Raw genomic sequence first — 18,899 nt, 5'->3', positions numbered from 1 at the left:
TCTCGTTAAATTAAGCAGAAGTTGATGACACTTGACACTAACACAGGAGACATAGTTTTTCCTCAGTTGTGGCAGTTTTTCAAATGTGCATTTTTTAAACAACAGAAATTTCCTAACATCTGAGGTTATTTCATTTTCATACACAGTGTTTCTCTTGTCTTGACTTGCTGTAACATCAGTAAGTCTTTTTGAAAAATAATGTCTCAGGAACACAATCAAAATAAGCAGGTGTCATCATTTTGCAGTAAGCACAGTTTGAATAACATTTAAATTGTGGCTTCAGCTTCTTTAGATCTTTTTATTGTCTATTAATTACTTTATTATTTTTTAATGGCACCGTTCATTGTTAAATTTTTTTTACTGAAAAGAAATGGGGGGAAAATGTCCGTCATAAATTGCCAGAGCCCAAGGTGACATCTTTAAATTGCCTGTTTCCTATGACCGACAGTCCAAAACTTAAAAATTATTTGACTTTCAAATCCCCAAATCCAGTGTTTACACCCTTGTCATTGTAAAACATCAGTGAGACAAACGTGTCCCAATTCCATACCACATAAAAACACTATCTGTATGCTTGTTATACACAAATTGTCTTAGTACACTGTGCACATTCAGTATTCTCAGCCGTACTACAGGAAAAGAAGCGGCACGTGCCTCAAACAAACAGCAACTTTTCCACTTCCATTTGGATTTCACACAGAGAAGAACAAAGACTTAGAAATGATTTTGATTTCTAAAGTCTTTCTGGAGCTGTCTCACCAGTGTATTTTGTTTTTACAGCTGTCAGTTGCCCCTCCGTTTCCTTTGTGCGTTTCATTGCAGGGCAATACTGTACATATTTCAACTGATCGCTTGTGAATCAAAAGTGACGTACACAACTTTGTCTGCATACGGACTTTTTTGAGTACCTCAGTAACTTCATCTTGTTTCTACGAAAAAGGAAACAGGGTATGTTTGGAAAGGTTTTGGGACCTTTTCCTGCTTTTGTGAAGTGTATAGACTTATCGTATGGTGAAGAGGGACAATGAGTACTCTGAAATAGAAACCTCGCACTATGATTAATTTGAGCTCTGGTTTTTGTGATCATTAAATAATTTCAATTTTAACAGTCTTTCCGTATTTATGTATGTACAAATATGGTTTTATGTCTGAGAATTTGTGTATTTCTGTTTTGCGTTAGTGCCTCAGTGTGTGCTTAAGTTGATGAGGCACCCTTGACTTGTTGTTCGTGTATGTACACATTAATACATTTTTTAATTAAGTTTTTTTTTAAACGATATGTAAACCTGATTTATTAGGCTCAAAACCTGACAAGTTTATACAAAGTATGGAATTGGAACACAAGTCTGTTGCAGCTGTTACTTAAAACACTTTATGAAATCATTACTTAAATATCTTTTATCAGTCAAAATTGTTTAATGTTTACAGTGCCATAAAGTACTGACTGTTTTTTTTTCAGTTGACATTGAAACAATACTCCATGTAAACCAAAGTGTTTGCACTCCTCCTGTCTTCGCAGTCTGCGAAAATTCTCGCTGTGCGGCCTCCTCAACAACAACACGGCCTTTCCTCCAGCCATAACACTCCCAGTGTCTGTTGCCCAGTTGTCCCAGTGAGGCAAGTCCTGCCAAGTCCTTCAAGCGCTTGTCTTTGGAGTTTAACAACATATGACTCTGTCCGTCTGTCCCCAGACTTTTTCCAGTTTAGGAATGTTGTCCCTGCCTGTTACAGAAGCACAAAGACTCTTGTCTTTGTCCACATCCGTCAAGATCAGATTCTCTGTCCGCTCTGAGAGTCCACTTTTGTTTCCACGCTCGTTTTGTATCCACACTGCCGGCATTCAGCTCAGCAGGGCTGCGCTGCTGCTGCACAGTCCGCCGTAACACCGAGCTGCAAGTAGACCAGAAGCAGTTACAGCACAAAACGGCCGTCTGACTGATTTTCAGTTTCTCTGTCAGTCATCCCATAACAGCAGCAGAGCAACAGAGCAGAGCAGGAGTGAAGGAAAGAGGCTACAGCTGAAGTAGGAGTGAAGCGGGGTGGGGGGGAAGAGTCTCAGCAGTCTCTAAAACCAATACAAATCCTTGCTCTTATCCTGTGCCTGCAGACCTATAAGAGGAGAAAGGAAAGGAGGGAAAGAAAGGGCAGTGGAAGAAAAGAAAAGCAAGAAAAGAAAAGAGAAGATTAGAAAAAAAAGCGCAAATGTCTTGTTGATAAAAGCAGTCGGAATTGCTCGAGGCAGAGAGGGGATGAAAGCAAGACAGCAACAGAAAAGGAAGTTGACAGCTGGTGTTAAAGTGCTGATTGACAGTCAGTTTGTTGATTTAAGCCACTTGTAGTAAGATGATCTGAGGCAGGGGGAAAAAGATTTCATTTTAATCTGGTTTTCATGCTTTCAAGTTGCTACTTTGCCATGTGGTCATACTGAATGTCTGTAATGTTGCTGCTTATTTTAACACTTCAACAGTCATTAGTTCTCTGTATAATTTTGCCCAAACTAAAGAGACATTTTCAGTGTGTCAGTATGGGAAAATGAAAATGCATCTAAATCTTCCTGTTATCAGTGATGACAGATGTCATCTTAACTTTAATGTTAAGATACAAAGCCTTTTTTGTCACTGGTAATTTTCACATCTGTCGAAGACTGTCTTTGTTGTGCATTCGCTCGTCACTTTTTGGTGTTTTTACTTCTTATTACTCTATATACTTGCCGGCACAAGTGAACCAGTGCTTGTAAATGCACAAAATCACAGATTTTTGTCCTGCATCTTAAACTGCGCAATTACAAATTATATCAGCAGAAAAAACTTAAAGCCAACCCCGTTTCATTGCCTGATAGTTACTTTTAGATTCTTCACATTGTAATTCTCTCTCTCTCAAACACTGTGCTGATTAAATTTAACACAATGTTCTGGTGCTGTTCTGATGGAAGCGCACAGTATTTTGTGGAGGTCTGCCATTATATGCCACCCGCAAAGAGGCTGAAGTTATTGTGTCCACCTGAGGGTCATATTTCTATAACTGTTTATCAGAGCCATTTAGAGCTGGTGCCGAAAAATACCCGTAACTACTGCAGAGCTGGATGTGAATGCCGATTGTATTCTTTTCCATCAAATACAATAGCCTTGTTCGTGGGTGTTTTTTTTTTCAAGTGGAAAAGGAGCTCTATAAAGTACTAAGTTGCGAAAAGACAGTCATGAAAGAAAATGACAAGAATAAACCCATGACCTATAAACCAAGCATTTTTTTTTTGACCAAACTGTCATGACTTTGAAAAATGATGGATATCACTTGTCTCTCCACAGCTTTGCTATTGTTATTTCTGTGTACTGTGTACATGCTCGTCTGTGCGTCCCGAAAATTTCTGGGATTTTTCTACATTTCTAGGTTTCTAGGTTTCTAGGAATTTAGGATGTTTTGGGGATTTTACCACATTTTTAGGATTTCAGCACATTTATAGGATTTTAGCACATTTAAAGGCTTGAAGGATGGCCCCGTAGCATTAAATGTTAAGGATGTTTCTATGATTTTAAGACATTCCTCAGAATTTAGAAAATTTATAGGATTTAAGGATGTTCCCGGGATCTTAGTACATCTAATTTAAGGACATTTCTCGGATTTTAGGACATATCCAGGATTTCAGAACATTTATAGGTTTTAAGGATATTTCTAGGATTTTAGAACATTTCTCGAACTTGAGGAGACTAGGGTCTTGGCTATGACCTCTGTCAGGGGGTGCCACTCTTGCACCTAATGTATACTTAAGTACAAAAACAATTTCCAGAGTGAATCAGTTTATTTTTATTGTGAACTAATAAATGGCTACAGGGCCACCCAGCACCGTAGTCGGGGCCAGATTTGGCCCGTGGACCATAAGTTGAGTATTACTGCTTTAGGGCCACGTTTGATGTAAAAAAAAAATTGACAATACCTGTGTCCATGTTGAGTCCAATCTCTGCTCCAGCTCCAGTGAAGGCGCCACTCCAGCCCGAACTCGTCCCTGACTCCCCCTTCCCTCCCAGGTCACAGGGTGAGGCGCTGGGTCCTGGTACCGAGCTGCCAGATGTCAGTCGATGATGAGGCCTCACTGATGGCACCAGGAGAGAGCTGTAACGCGGGTCGAATGCAGTGCCATACATCTCGTGAACTCCCGGACGTGAGTATGCAGAACCCTGGCTGCCTATAGCGCCCCCCAGTGAGTAAGGATGGTGGTGGTGATGGTGGTGGTGATGGGTCGGGTGCCAGGATTCGGGGCTCGGTTGGTGAAGGTGGCTGTGCAGGGAGGCGGAGGAATACGGGTCCCCAGGGAAGGGGAGCTCTGTGTGGGGAGCTGACAGAGCGCTGCCCAGTGTGGAGGAGACTGACGGCTGGTAGGAACTGTTCCAGAAAGACGGAGGGAAACTTCTGTGGCTCATGGGGAATGATCCATCTGGGAAGACAGACATCCCCACAGGTATGTTGTAAGGGAAGTTTGTTGACTTTCCTGAAATAGTTACCAAGTTAACTGAAAGTAACTCACTGTCAAGTTAAAACTCAAGGCTTAAGGTTTGTTCTTGACCCAGAAACAGTTTGACCAGAAACATTATCACTAGGTCCACTTTTTCCAAAGCTTTCAGCCATGTAATGTGGACATAATACCTTTTTTTCAAAAGTGTTCCTCTCTAAAAATATCTGTTTGAGATCATTCATATTTTTGCAGAGCTAATTGCAGTTGCCGCACGGCGTTGTAGTGGTTAGCACTGTCGCCTCAGAGCAAGAGGGACAGGGGCCCGTCTGCACGGAGTTTGCAGGTTCTCCCTGTGTCAGCGTGGGTTCCTCCCACAGTCCAGAGACATGCAGGTTAGGTTAACTGGTGACTCTAAATTGCCCGTTGGTGTGAATGTGAGTGTGATGTCTGTCTCTGTGTGTCAGCCCTGTGATAGTCTGGCTCAGGGTGTTCCCCGCCTCTCGCTGAAAGACAGTTCGGATAGGCTTCAGCCCCCCTGCGGCCACTGAGAGGGTAAGTGGGAATGGCTAGTGAAAGAATGGATAAATAATATCAGCTGAAAATGAAAATACCAGATATTTGCTTGTTGGAGCTTCATAAGTATTTGCTGCTTTTCTCTGTTATATGTAATTGTAAACTGATCGAGAAGACATTAATACTTCTATCATAGTTTTTATCATCCCACTGTATTATCATTCCATTTGATTAATGGAAATGGCTATGTTTGAACAGTGGGATACCATTTTATTTAAGCACCCTGTAATGTCTGTAACTTATAGGAATCTCTGTAATAAAGGAAATGTTACCAAAACTAATATATAAGAAAAAGCCTGGGAAAACGGCTCTTAACTGTTGTAAAAACAAAATAAAATAAATAAAACCCCCTTAAATGTAACTTAAATCATGCAGCACTCTAAATGTTGAGAAAAAAATTAACTGAAATTCTAATAGGCCTGAAGAAAATCAGTGTCCATATCTCTAATCTGTCCTTAGTAAAGATATTCCTGTTGTCTGAATTGAATGCACTAAAAACAATGTGTAATATATTACACCTTTATGTGCTTTGAAAAAAAATCTCCCTTAAAGCGACATACAAAACAATTTTGATTTCTCAGTATATTATCATTATATATTTGTGGTGCATTACTTTCAACAACTACTGATGTTTATTTCCCTCAAACAGAAAGTCAGAGCGAAAACAAACTGCCAGTTGAGTAACAGTCTCTATTATAAGCAAAAGCTTACGCCCGTAAAATGCTCTCATTCTCCAGCTGTTATGATATCCATGTATTTATAGATGTCATATAACACTATAGAAATAACACTGTTTAATTGGTCATGCTCAGTATTACAATGGTTGGGAAACTAAACCTCAAGTCAATCCAATGTGACATTTTGAATAGATTTCACAAAAATTTAAATACAGTTTAATGCCAAATTGTTCTGGTTTCAGGAGAGAGTTTTAGTATCCTAAAATCTTTTAAAAGCCATGTCTTTTGGAGTCAAATTAAAAAAGGAATAAGAGAGGAAAATTAGAAACTGGCACCGTCAGATCAAATGTGCAACGGCCATCAAAATCCAAGTCAGTGCAACTTTGGAGCAAAAAGTGAGAATTTTGTCATTCATATCTGACTGAAGTGAGTAAAGAAAAACATTACCACCACTGGAAAAAGCTCTCCGTATCTAATTTTATCTTTGCATGACAAAATTTTGTCCAATGTTACCTGGTTGAAATTTGAATCCTGGATAGTGATACTGCCTTTTAACAGCCTCAGTTCCGCAACGTCAAAATAATTAAAACGAGAAATATAACACACAACGTAGCATATATTGATAGCATAAACACTAGAATTTACCATAAAACATTAGAGCATTTCATGCGTTTCACTGGTGAAATTTAGTGTCCTGATGACAATCAAAATGGTTTTTCAGTAGCTCACACTGTAGGACAACACTGACACACACACAAAAAGACACACACACCTCTTACGGCCTTGTGGCTGCTTGAGGCAGGGTACACAGTTGTGTGGCTGAGGGCTCGACTGAAGTGTTCGTCCACTACGGTGCTGATGTCTCCCTGGAAGTAGGTGAAGAGAACACAGCGGGAGCTCAGGTACTCGGCTCCCGGCGGCAGCTCCTTGTCCTCCTCTTTGATCGCCGGGGGGCCGAGTCGGCTGCCGCTGTCCTGGGGGTCTTGCATTTTGGTATACAAGGCCAGTTTCTATGAAGGACATGCAGATTTACATATGTGTGTGTTATGACACTTTGTGTCCCATTTGCACATAGTCATTCTGCATAGACACACAGTTATTTGGGAAGATTTCAGATAATATAAAGACCTAAATTAATCTGTGACATTTGACCTCCAAACCTCATAAAAATAGTTATTTCCTTTTTCAGCACACAATAGATGTATAGAAGATACATCTATCTCAACTTTTTGCCATCTGTACAAACGGACATAAATGATGATAAACTGATATGTTAACACAAGGGTGTGGCTCTTTTTTAAAATTAAAAATAATGGTCACAATACATTTATGTTGATATTGGGGGTTTTTATTGACACCTAATAGTTCACGTAGCTTTTAATGTACACTTGCGATACACAGATATACTGTCATGTAGAGTAATAAGGATGTTGTAATATTGGTTATAATAACTTTGCACATCATCACTGCTGCACAATGACTAAAAAACCTACTGTGCGTTTCACCGATACTTTTATACGCTTACTTTTTTATTACTTATACAAGGAATGGGAAAAAAGTCCAGATTATATGGTGCATAACTATTGATATATGAAGTTACTTTTAACTTACAGTAGAAAAGTCGTTTCATATTTCAAATTTAACCGTAAGGTTTTTAAAAACTATTATTACATGACATGTGCTTTGGTCAATACATACAAAACAACTTAGAATAAAAATCTTGCTAATATACAGAAAGATACATATTATAAAACTGTTGTGTGTAGTTTAGGAAGACTGTAGGTGGTTCAGAGGCTGTTCAGGTGACAGACAAAGTGAGTTTTGGCACTATGTGAAATATGCCTGGATGTTGACTTAGAGGTTTTAAGAGAGTGAAAAAAGACCTTTAAAGGGTCTGGAAAGACCCTGCAAAAAACCTGATGCTCTCAAACTGTTCACAAGCAGATGTGATATGAACAAGTAAAATTAAAAGTTCCATGATATCTTATTTGGGAACTAAAACAACAGTTATTCTTCAAAAACTGTTGACCACATGTTTGATTTTAATCCTTAGTTGGCTTTACTGGTTTCACATGATAACATTAGTAAGGAGATGCAATATGAAGCAAGTTATGCTGTAAGTAATTTATTGTGTTCAATCAGTTTTTGCCACAAATCAAAAGCCAAGTTCTAAAAAAATAAAGTTTTGTTCATTTTGAACGTGTAAACAAACTAAGGTACCTATCTAAATCAAATCAGTCAGTTTTTACTTAAATAAAGCGTATCTGTTATTATTAATTTAAAGAGGTAACAATAAATCTAACATTTTGTTTTTTTTCTTCTTTTGACTACTACTACTACTAAAATTAGAGTAAATATAAGAAGCAAACAATCTGATTATGGTTGTGTGAAGTACAAGACTTTGAAATTACGCATAATAAAGTTTTCCATTCGCTGCATAAGCTTTACGCACAAGATCAAATCCCCTACTCAAGTAGCGCATAGAGTCCATGTCTTATACGCTCCTTTTTATGGTACTTTAAGTGCTGATTAAAAGTACATTTTTAGAGATATACAAGTTTAAGTGGTGTTAAGGACTGCAGAAGTTATATAACGTTTTTTTCTGTTGTTTTTTTTTAAAATATAGTGTCCTCTGTTTTTTGGTTGCATGGGCAATCGTAGCCACCTTATCTCCTGCAATATGCAACATGCAATTAAGTTTTAATTGACGTTTTAATTCAAACACATAATATTAAAGTTTTCTGGAGGTTTAAGTCCAGAGTGAAGAGATAAGTAGTGCATTATTTCGCTCTTGAAAAACACTTTCTACAGAATGATCCATACCTGGTGGTGATAGGGGCTGTAGGAGCTGAAATAAGGCTGAGGACCAAACACTTGGTACATCACATCCAGGCAGCTCATGGCGAAGAAATCACGGAGAAGAACCAAGCTTCATTTAGAGAGCAGATCTGTTCAGTTCAGACGTAGAGGAAACGGTAATCCCGGTGGTGGAGGACACAGTGGACAGTGGAGAGGGTCTCTCTGTTGCTCTGCGCTCTTTACGCACTGATGGGCACACTGAGGGGAACCCCTTCCAACCTCCACCCCTCTCCCTCCACACCCCCAGCCTGACGCCTCCCTCCCGCCAATCAGAAGCCAGCGCTCCACCTCTGCCTTAATGGGCTTTTAATTACGGGACACGAAATCAAAGCATCAATATTAACTCAAATATCTACTTTAAGAATTGTTGCTGGGGTAGCCTTAAACATTTTACTATTTCAGTGATGGGATAAGTATTTAGATCCTTTACATAAGTAAAAGTACTAATACCATCCAATGAAAATTCTCTGTCACAGGTAAAAGACCTGCATTGAAAATGGTATGTGATTATAATCAGGAAAATGCACTTAAAGTATGAAAAGTAAAAGTAACCAATTCAGAAAAATCATTCAAAAAAAAGAACAAACCCAAAAACTTTAAAAAAAAGCAAACCTTAAAATTCAAAAATATTCTCAGAGCCGAAGAAAGAAGAAAACTATAATCAAAATCTAACCAAAAATACACCCACCACTCAAAAATAGTAAAAAACTAAAAAAGAGAAAGAAAAATGGTTATTTGATTTATATTAAACATCAGATTTTATCACCCCTTCTTTTTTTTATGCAAAAATTAATTAATTAATTAATTCTTAATTTGTAAAGAAACTAAAGCTGTCAGATAAATGTAGTGAAGTAAGCATCACAATATTTCCTGCTGAAATTTAGTATTAGTAGAAAGTAGCATGAAAATAAAATGCTCAAGTGAAGTACGCGTACTTCAAATTCTTAGGCTGAGAAAAGTGCCTGAGTAAATGTTGTTAGTTACATTGCACCACTGTAATATTTATATTTTGGCTAATTTTTTCTTAATGTTGCTGCATCAGTATTTTTATTTATTCTACATCCTGACAAAAATAGTATCAATATGTTTTCATTACTTTTGTTGTAGCAGTAAACTTTTATTTTGATAAAATAAAAGACCTTTACACCATCAATTGATCTGAAAAATTCACCAGAATGCAGAAAAGAACATGTTTGACACCCAAAATATTCTGGTGGAGGACCACCCAAACCTTCCACATCATATATGTTCTGGACCCCAATGTTGCAAAAAAAAGTACACTCTTGGAACAATATATTCCTAATTGACGAAGTGGTTATGTCTATAATTTGCTTCTGCACTGACTCACCAAAGCACTCGAGCTTAATCTAGATGAAAGTCAATTCTTGGATGCAGTAGTGTGCAAAAATAATCACTCAGAGACCCATTAGCTTTTCCTGAACTTTTATACACATGTACAGTAAGATTATTTTGCCACACAACCTTTATCTGACCTTACTCAGGCTAATTTATAAATATCTGCTGCTGCTCCAAATACACAGATTTTTCTCCCTGAAGAAATCAGTTCAATCCTTAATTCATTGTCTATACTGCTTTTCAAAGTACAAGGTGGTTTCAGGAGTCCTGGACTGAAAATAGACACAGGGAAAGAGACAGCCAAGAGCTCCACAGAAATATGTTTTTTTTTTTTTTCACTTTATTTTGAAAATTTAAAATTTGTACTGTTGGCATCTGTGGGAAGGCAAGTGTTAGCAATAAAACGATGCTGGCATTCAGTCCTATGCTACTGAACGCTAAACTAATACGGTTCTCTTTTTTCCCCGTCAGGTTTGGTCGTGTTCGCATACGTACCGATGGCACTTGATGAGTGACAGAGGCTCAATCTTTCAAATGTTAAATGGATGGATCTGCACTTGTATAGCGCTTTACTGGTAATTTGTGTACACTCAAAGCCCTTTCACACTACAAGTCACATTCACACATTCACACACACATTCATACACTGGCGGCCGAGGCTACTGGTGACACCTGCTACTCAGTTTTTATTCATACACACTCACACACAGATGGAACAGCCTTTAGGAGGATCAGGAGTTGAGTACCTCGCCCAAGGATACTTCGACATGTTGACTGGAACTAACTGCCAACCCTCAGATTAGAGGATCGCTCGCTTTACCTGTGAGCCACTGCCGCCGAGCATTAATTCACTGCATCTTCTTTTTTGTGCTATTTTTTTTAATAATCACAAACCCACAGATATAATGTTTAGTAGAGAGTATCATAACTGTGAAATCACCAATATGAAAAGGTAAGATGCACGGTTGCAGAGGCGATCACAGACTTTTGGAGACCCAAAGCAAAGAAGCCCTGTGAGGCCCCCTGCCTGTTGCTTGGATACCAAATCAGTCTTGTCGGTCAACCCTGTCACATGGTAAGTGAAATCTGACACCTTCCAGCTGGTATTGGACGTAAATATGACATCAGAAAGACGTCGGATTCTCATGTCAGACAGATAATGAATTTAGTTTGAAATAAAAATTGAGTTGACAATATTTTAAATGTCTAAGGACGTTAGAATTTCATGTATTATGATTTTTTGCAGACTCTGGATTTTGTCCTCCTTACCTTACAAGTAAATGCCGTTATTGTAAGTCAAGATGATGTTGGATTTTGGTTACTTAAAAGGATAGTTCAGGATTTTTGAAGTGGGGCTGTATGAGGCTGCTTTATCCCAAAATGGCCCCAAACATTTGCCCGGTGTGTTCCTCCTGACAGTGCACCCCTGCATGATGAGAAGATCGTGAATGCTTGTTGTTTAAAGGAAAAAGGCAGATCCTCATATAACTGACATCATTTTGATCAATTTGCTGATCAGCGTCATGGCAGGCAGTCGGTTAAAATACTACATTTATGCTGAAATTTTACAACTGATTCAAAATGTACCACAGTACTGTAGTTAGTGATCATTATATTTTTGTTTTGTTTATTCTGGCAGACAAATGAAGATTTTCTTGTATTTGAAGCCTCACTTAAGGATGTCACAGCTGGCACTTACTGCCAATTGAAATAAGTAAACAACGAAAACTGACCAATGAGTGGAATGTGATGCTGTGAGATCCCACAATCCTTCAGTGGCCTCCCAAATTCTGGAGGTTGAAGTTCAAATAGTTTGGCGCTATTACTAGAGTTCAGAGGTCACTGTCAGGGTACCATCCAGTTATTAAGCTACATTAGGCTACAGACAACTGTGGAAAGTGACTAAGTACATTTACTCAAGTACTCTACCTAAGTACCATTTAGAGCTGCTTGTATTTCCATTCAGAGACACTTAACACATCTCAAAGAGACACGTTATATGTTTAACTACAGTAGATTTATTTGATAAATTTGCAGATTCTGATTAAATTTACAAATTATAATCAACTCAAAAATGATGTTTATTTTTTAGATTAAGATAAGACTTTACCTTGATGCATCAATAATTTTAATCCAATTATACATATCAGTCCAAAATGAGTCATTCTGCATGATACTGTAGTACTTTTACTTAAGGTGCTTTAAGTATATTTTGAGGCTAATACTACTAATGAAATACTTAAGTATTAATATTATCATAAAAGTACTAATTCTTATTCTAATACTTTTCAAGAATGCAGGACTTTTACAGAGTATTTTTCTACACTGCTGTTACTAATTTTTCTCTAATAAAAGATCTGAGTACAGAATAAATGTATGACGCTTAAAGATTATTTTACACAGTACGTACAGTGCCGTTCAAAAATCTTGAGTCATCTGCCATATTGTTGTTTTTGTACTTTCCCTCAACAGTGTAATTTAGACACCAAATCTATTATTTACATTTGGCCCCAAAAGAAGCAGAATTTAACGATTAATTTACAAATCACATTATCACAAAAAAAACTTCTTGATTACCAGCCCAAACTGCTATGTTATTTCACTCAAATTTCTTTAATTTTTTATTTAATATGTTAATTAATGAAAAGTTAGGAGGTCTGGATTCATGCAACCTTCAAATACTTCACATTGGGATTTAAAAAAAAAAAAATCTGTTAGCAGTGTTTTGTGTCATTACAACAAACTTGTGTTCATCATAATTATTCTCAATCAGTTTTAACATCACTGTTGTATTTTTTAACTGTGCCTGTACTAACTTATAATGTGTGGAGTGTGTAATAACTGCCAGGGTTATGATCAAAGGCAGTGATTTTATTACCAGTGAAAGATGTTCAGGAAAGATGGCCGTTTGGTTTCCATGTTAATAAAGTCAACATGTCCCGTCTCTTGCTCTTGCTTCAGCTCATCTTTGATCTTTTTGATATTAAACCCAAGACTGGTCTTACTAAACTTTAACTTTAAGAGTATCAAGTGCCAAAACGTAACCATAAAAACAATATTATACTTCAGTGGAAATATTAGGATTTTGCCCAAAAGATTTTCAGGTTTTGATGTTGAGTTTGTAATGTTTGTAATGTTTGTAAATAAATTGCACCAATTTATTTCAACTGTTTGGGGCTTTGATTCCTTGTAATGAAGTCTCCAGCTGACAGATCATTATAATTTCTGACTGTGGCTGAGCAAAAGTAGCTAATCTCTATTTTTTTCTTTCAAAATTACCCCTTTAATAATCAATGTCACATAATTAATGACATCAAAATAAGAGAAATCATCAAAAATCATTCAATGTTTTCATGTCACAGTGAACAGTTATTGTGGCCGTGGCTCCTTTGGGTTTTTGAGCTCAAACATATGATTTTAATTGACTCAGATATTTGCCTGCACTGACCCAAAATTAGACTACATGAGTGGTCAGGCTAAACTTTAGGAAACTTTTAATGAGTAATAAGTTGTAGCTGTGTGTATATTGCTGTAAAAGAGCAGGCAAACATTTAAAAAATGTATTTGCACATTAATATAACCATTATGTTATCACCATGGAGTTTGTCCTTCCATTAATAACCTGTTGTTGTGATTTTTGTGTCATTCTGGCACTTGACCGTCCTTTTGGCTGACCCCTCTGACAACCAGCACACCTGTTCCCCCAACACAAGTGGCACAGAGAAGCTATTAAAACCCAAAATATCTCCCATTGAAGTGCAGCTCAGCTCATCTCACAGGCACTATTCGACCATCGATCCATGTGTATTATGGACCTCAAACTGCCAAGGTTCAATGAGGAATGTTTGGCATTCCTCTCTTTGCTGTCACTCACAAGTTTGATGGATTTGAGGGAAGGTTACTGCGAGAATCAGGTGTTTGGTGCTCTTTGTGTCAAATTATTTCCCAACAACAGGAGTAAGAGCAAGACCAAGTCACAAGTCTTTAAAAAAAAATAAAAAATGAAAGTCAAGTTTCACATCTGAATGCTAATCATTACATTTATCAGGAATTTTGATATATCCCTTTCGAAGCTGTGTTTATATATAGGTATATATATATGGATAAAATTAAATTGAAAAAAAAACTTGAGACATAAATGTGTTTTGCCTCAAGTCATTTAAAATGCCTAAAAACAACACCTCTAACAAATTAAACAACAAAATAAGTTGTTTTTCCATGCCCTTTAGAATGGCACAAGTAAGTGTTTTCTGACATGATGTCTCTATAAGCAGGACTACATTATGTGTTTGCGCTTTGTAAGCAGTGGATGGATATGCTTTATGATGTAAAAACACTATATGGTTGAGGATTGGTGAGGTGTAGGTGCAAAAATTAGATGGTTAGGATCCCTTTTGATCCCATTATAATTACTATCGGCCAATAAAGGGGGTTCACTTGAATATACCTTTTTATTTTATTATATATATATATATATATATATATATATATATATATATATATATGTATGTATGTATGTATGTGTGTGTGTGTGTGTGTGTGTGTGTGTGTGTGTATATATATATATATATATATATATATATATATATATATATATATATATGTATGTATGTATGTATGTGTGTATATATATATATATATATATATGTATGTATATTGTAAAAGAGGAATGTGAGCTGCTCCTGATAATTCAAGTTAGTTGTAAAACAAACAACAACAAAAAACAGCAATAACAACAAAAACCAAAACAACGCCCTGACGTGACACTTAGCGATGTCCTTTGACCCCTCTGACCTCTGTCACGTGATACTGTTGTTGCGCTGCGTGACAGATTTGTGTGTTTTGCCGTCTTGCAGCACCGCCGTTACTGCGGTGGCGCTTGGCTGCTGCCCGCTGACATTAACAGCCGTAGATAGAGTATTTAACAATAATGTTATACGGTTATAGTGACAGCAGCACGTGTAGATGATTGTTGTAGTTAGATGGTGGCCCCCAGTTACCGATAAACGTGCGTTATACGGAAGGGTGTCGTGTTTAGCCGGGCTAACCGGGTGTCACCGGGTGGGCTGCTGCTGAAAGCCCGGTTAGCAAACACAGTACAGTACATCAAACAGGCGCTATAATGTGGTGTACTAGGTAACGTTAGCTCGCACAGTCAGTTAATATAGCGCCGGATTTAATCATTTCTAACGCGTTACATGTTGGTCCTTCGCAGGGAGTCTGTGCAGACTGTAGCGTATGTGTTTCACATTCGCTTTATTTTATACAAAGTTGAAGTTTGCCACCGCTGTTGGAGCAGACACAGAGACACTAGGTAAAGTAGAAAAGTGCTCATGTCTCAGTACAGTTAGCATCCAAACATGCGGGAGTGAGGGAGATGCCACTTTAGTAATGGCGACATGTTTTCTTCCGGGATTTTGGCTCTAATCCGGTGAGTCTCTGAAGTTTTGGAAAGTAGCACAAACAAATTGTACAAACAGTGTGAATCAAAAATCTCCACATATGCTTCGGTACAATGCGTGGCTTTTCACATATCCATCACGTTGCTCGCCTTACATTATGCTTTGATATATGAGCCAATCTTAGCTAGCTAGCTGGCTGCCGTATTAGCAGCTACATGCTAGCGGCGGACAGGAGGCAGGTAAATGCAACTTTACAGAGCTGGATACAGGTTAACGTTGCCAGCTGGTCTAGATGTAAAGTAAACATATCTTATATAATTATTATTTTCATTATATAATTTCATATAACGGATACAGCTAAAAGTGCTACAAGAAAAATGCAACACAAAAACAAGACAAGACTAGGCAATCAAAAGAAAGCCAGTGATAAACTATATATATATGTATGTGTGTGTGTGTGTGTGTGTGTGTGTGTGTGTGTGTGAAGGTGAAGGTAAAAAGTACAGACCCCAGTGAGAATTGTAAAAATGAGAGAACTGATTTAAAATACTCAAGACAAGAATTACATAAATTAAAGCCAGGCTAAATAAACAGGTTGTCAGCTGCTGTTTAAAAATGTTTACAGAGCCTGATTCTTTTATAGCTTATTGAAAGGTATTCCATAAATTTGGAGCAAAGCTAACAAAAGCTGTGCTGCCTTTTTCTTATGTGTATAACTGTGTGTATTTAAAAACCCAACAGCAGAATAGATGAGGGCTCCTGAAGGATTATTGAATAATAGATGGTCTGCATTGTTTGCTGGTCCCAAACTATTAAAAGCTTTAATAACAATTAAAATAACCTTAAAATCTAATCTAAAAGATACTCGGAACAAGTGGAGTGTAGCTAAAACAGCGGTATGCTCCCTTTTTCTTGTTTAGGTTAAAAGTCTAGTGGCACAAATTTGGATAAGTTTGAAGTTTCTCAATTGACTGTTTTGGAAGATGAAGATGCAGTTTTTATTTTAGAGTTGAAAATAAGCTAATCAACATGAATATTTCAATTAATTATAAATACACAGTATATTTTATCTGTGCATAGTATTGTGAATGAGTTTCCCTTTATGATGTTACAGAAAATGCTTTTCTGTAGGGCACTAACCCCAAAATGCTCCACCTTAGAGAGGGTTGAAGGGCCTGGTGTATAGAGAAATGTGGGATAGTAAGGTCAGACAAATATAGTTCATGAAATGCTATATGACATTTTGTCATTGTTCTGTACTCCAAGTTGCGCTTGCTGGAAAGACTGGCTCATAATTTTTGGAAGTTATTTCTCTTGTATGTAAAAGTTGTAAACAGATACAAAAGCTATCATATAGAGTATTTATTAATTCTGGACTCTTTCTCCGTTTACAGGTCAGCATTGTCAAGATGGTTTGCTTTCAGCCAACAGCAGAGATTTGAAGGTAAAAATGTATAAAGCTTGATGTAAAGCATTTGTGTGGCTTTACTTCACCCTCCACTACACAGCAATTCATTGAAAATGTATTGATTACTTAAATTGTTGCATTTCTTCCTCACAGACTTGGAGTAGATTGCCTCCAGCAGCCACGATGGAGCGGTCACACATCCACAGGACATTTGGGGTAAAGTAAGTCAAGTCTCTTTTAAGTCCAAGTCAAATGCAGCTCTGGTGCACAGTTACAGAGGTCAGTTCTTACTGAAGAGGTACAGGAAAACCCCAGAAAAAATGTTTTAATTCTTCATTAAATTGACAAACTAAACTCTAAAATGAGAGACAGTTTTTGCACCCAAATTAACCTCACTGGCTGTGGGTGATACCGTACATGATCACAAGCATGTCCCGAACACACACACACACACACACCGAAACATCAGTGCTCTTTAGCACGCAATTAACAGCTCAAGTGTGAGTGGAAAACTGACTCTGGTGTGCCCAGGACTTAACAAATATGCGTGTGTGCATGCGCGTGTACACACACACACACACACACACACACACACACACACACACACACACACACACACACATACACAGTGGTCCTACTGGAATGCGTCCAGATCCACATGCTTGTGGCTGATCCTCGTGTTATGTCTACCCAAAGAAAGACAGAGTACGGTTTCATTTTCCTTAACAACAGAGGAAAAGCTTCTGTGAATTTGACTGTTGTTTTTGAAATTTTAAATTTTTAATATCTCAGCTTTCACAAAGTCCCATCATGAGTTTGACCTGCACCCCCTCTCTGTACAACAAAGGGTTACTTTAACAACTCAAAAAGACTGAAAGCCATTCTAATAGCCCCGTGAGGGTGCAGTGCTCTTTATAAACCAAAGATAAATGTTGGGTGGATGAAAAATGGAGGTTAATTCATACCACCAGAGGGGGAAAAATGTCAAGTTTGTCAGGGGGGGACGTTAGAATAAATGCCATGTCAGCGTTTCAGGCTCAGTTTTACATTGTCAGACTTTGATCAGCCTCAGCTTTATTTTGTCAGACACAACTGTTAAGCTTGACGCTGCTTTGAGCTAAATGCTAATCTCAGTATTTCATTGTGCCAATACCAAATTTTTACTTGTGGAATAGAAGCTCAGGTTAGTGTTGGTCTTGTTACTCAAAAAAAAATGTAATTTGTTACTTTACTCTTTACTCTTCTCAAAAGCGATAGTAGTAGGGCTTTCCCCTGAAAGTCTGAGATTTGAATCATCAGCGACTCCTCAGTCAACTGAGATTGTTTCAAGTCGAGCAGTCATTCTATTAATATTATTATTTTTTTGCTATTCAGCATGCTTTGCAGTGTACTTCTGGGGACGTTTCGGTCCCCAGATTTAACTATGAAGGGAGTGCTCTTGATTTTCACACTACTCTTTGCATGGTGAAGGAGAGAGGAGAGACGTTCTGCTTAACAGTGGTGAATCTGCAGAAAAAATTGTTGTTGCGCATTTACGACTTGTCATTAGTGCTGTTAGCTCGTTTACTATCATACATGAATGTCGCTGAACATTGTGCTGAGCCTGCTCAAACTTTAAAAGTCTGTATGGAAAAAATGAAACGAATTGCAAATATTCATATTGATTTGCATAATCAGATTCAACTGGCAAATTCTGAGTTGGGTATAGAGCTAGATAGTATCACTTTACTTATTACTTCCTGCCAAAGGTAATTTGTTACACTTCTTGTTATAATACTTTTCTGTTACAGCGAACAACATTGGTAATTTCATCATCTCTCCTAAAAATTCAGACTTCCCATGTGTGCCTCTGTGTGAACGTTATGGTGATCTCCAGTAAACACAGCTCAGGTTAGATGGCTTACAAATTATTTTCTATCCGTGGGTGCTCTGCTGCCTGTGTGCGATATTTTCGGAAGGATCTGTCAGACAGTCAGTTGTGGAGATAGGCAACCTTTTATCAACCACATAGCCGTCCACAAGCTTCTTCAGTTTCTTTGTTGCTTGTAGCCTGCAGCTGTCAACCATTATAATCAAGTTTTGGTTGTGTAGCCACTGTAGGGCTACAGCTATCCTCTGCAGCCAAGGAGGGCTCGTCATTGGTGCGGTGTATTTCGTGGAGCTTCACGTTCTTGTGC

General features: G+C 37.8%; 1 protein-coding gene and 1 long non-coding RNA gene across 3 annotated transcripts; one reads left to right on the top strand and one right to left on the bottom strand.

Moving 5' to 3' along the window:
* Nucleotides 1-284: 284 nt before the first annotated feature.
* Nucleotides 285-8,815, bottom strand: vgll2a (vestigial-like family member 2a). 2 transcript variants are annotated; one of them, XM_042504104.2, is made up of 4 exons: nt 8,521-8,815; nt 6,470-6,707; nt 3,932-4,429; nt 285-2,109 (listed from the first exon to the last, which is right to left on the bottom strand). In XM_042504104.2, exons 1-4 carry the CDS (start codon nt 8,596-8,598, stop codon nt 2,066-2,068), a joined length of 858 nt encoding a protein of 285 aa, XP_042360038.1. In that variant the 5' UTR covers nt 8,599-8,815; the 3' UTR covers nt 285-2,065. The 2 variants fall into 2 exon arrangements, with proteins under 2 accessions (XP_042360038.1, XP_087945852.1); XM_088089726.1 differs by having other exon boundaries at nt 285-1,890.
* Nucleotides 8,816-14,824: 6,009 nt separating this feature from the next.
* LOC148186896 (uncharacterized) lies at nt 14,825-16,943 on the top strand. Its single transcript, XR_015779075.1, has 3 exons — nt 14,825-15,343; nt 16,709-16,758; nt 16,876-16,943. It is a non-coding gene; the product is annotated as an uncharacterized LOC148186896 (long non-coding RNA).
* The last annotated feature ends 1,956 nt before the right edge of the window (nt 16,944-18,899 follow it).

The sequence above is a fragment of the Plectropomus leopardus genome, chromosome 16 (assembly GCF_026936395.1).
Source record: "Plectropomus leopardus strain MGB_pleo_1.0 chromosome 16, ASM2693639v1, whole genome shotgun sequence".
Classification (NCBI taxonomy): domain Eukaryota; kingdom Metazoa; phylum Chordata; class Actinopteri; order Perciformes; family Serranidae; genus Plectropomus; species Plectropomus leopardus.
The sequence above is the reverse complement of the archived record's forward strand: the minus strand, read 5'-3'. Positions and strand labels throughout refer to the sequence as shown.

Excerpts from the sequence above, each read along its gene's own strand:
- vgll2a (XM_088089726.1), bottom strand. The coding sequence starts at position 8,598 with ATGAGCTGCCTGGATGTGATGTACCAAGTGTTTGGTCCTCAGCCTTAT. Across the intron at positions 4,430-6,469 it reads CAGCCACAAGGCCGTAAGAG|ATGGATCATTCCCCATGAGC; the intron begins GTGTGTGTGTCT and ends CTGTCTTCCCAG. Across the intron at positions 1,891-3,931 it reads TGGACTCAACATGGACACAG|CTCGGTGTTACGGCGGACTG; the intron begins GTATTGTCAATT and ends GTCTACTTGCAG.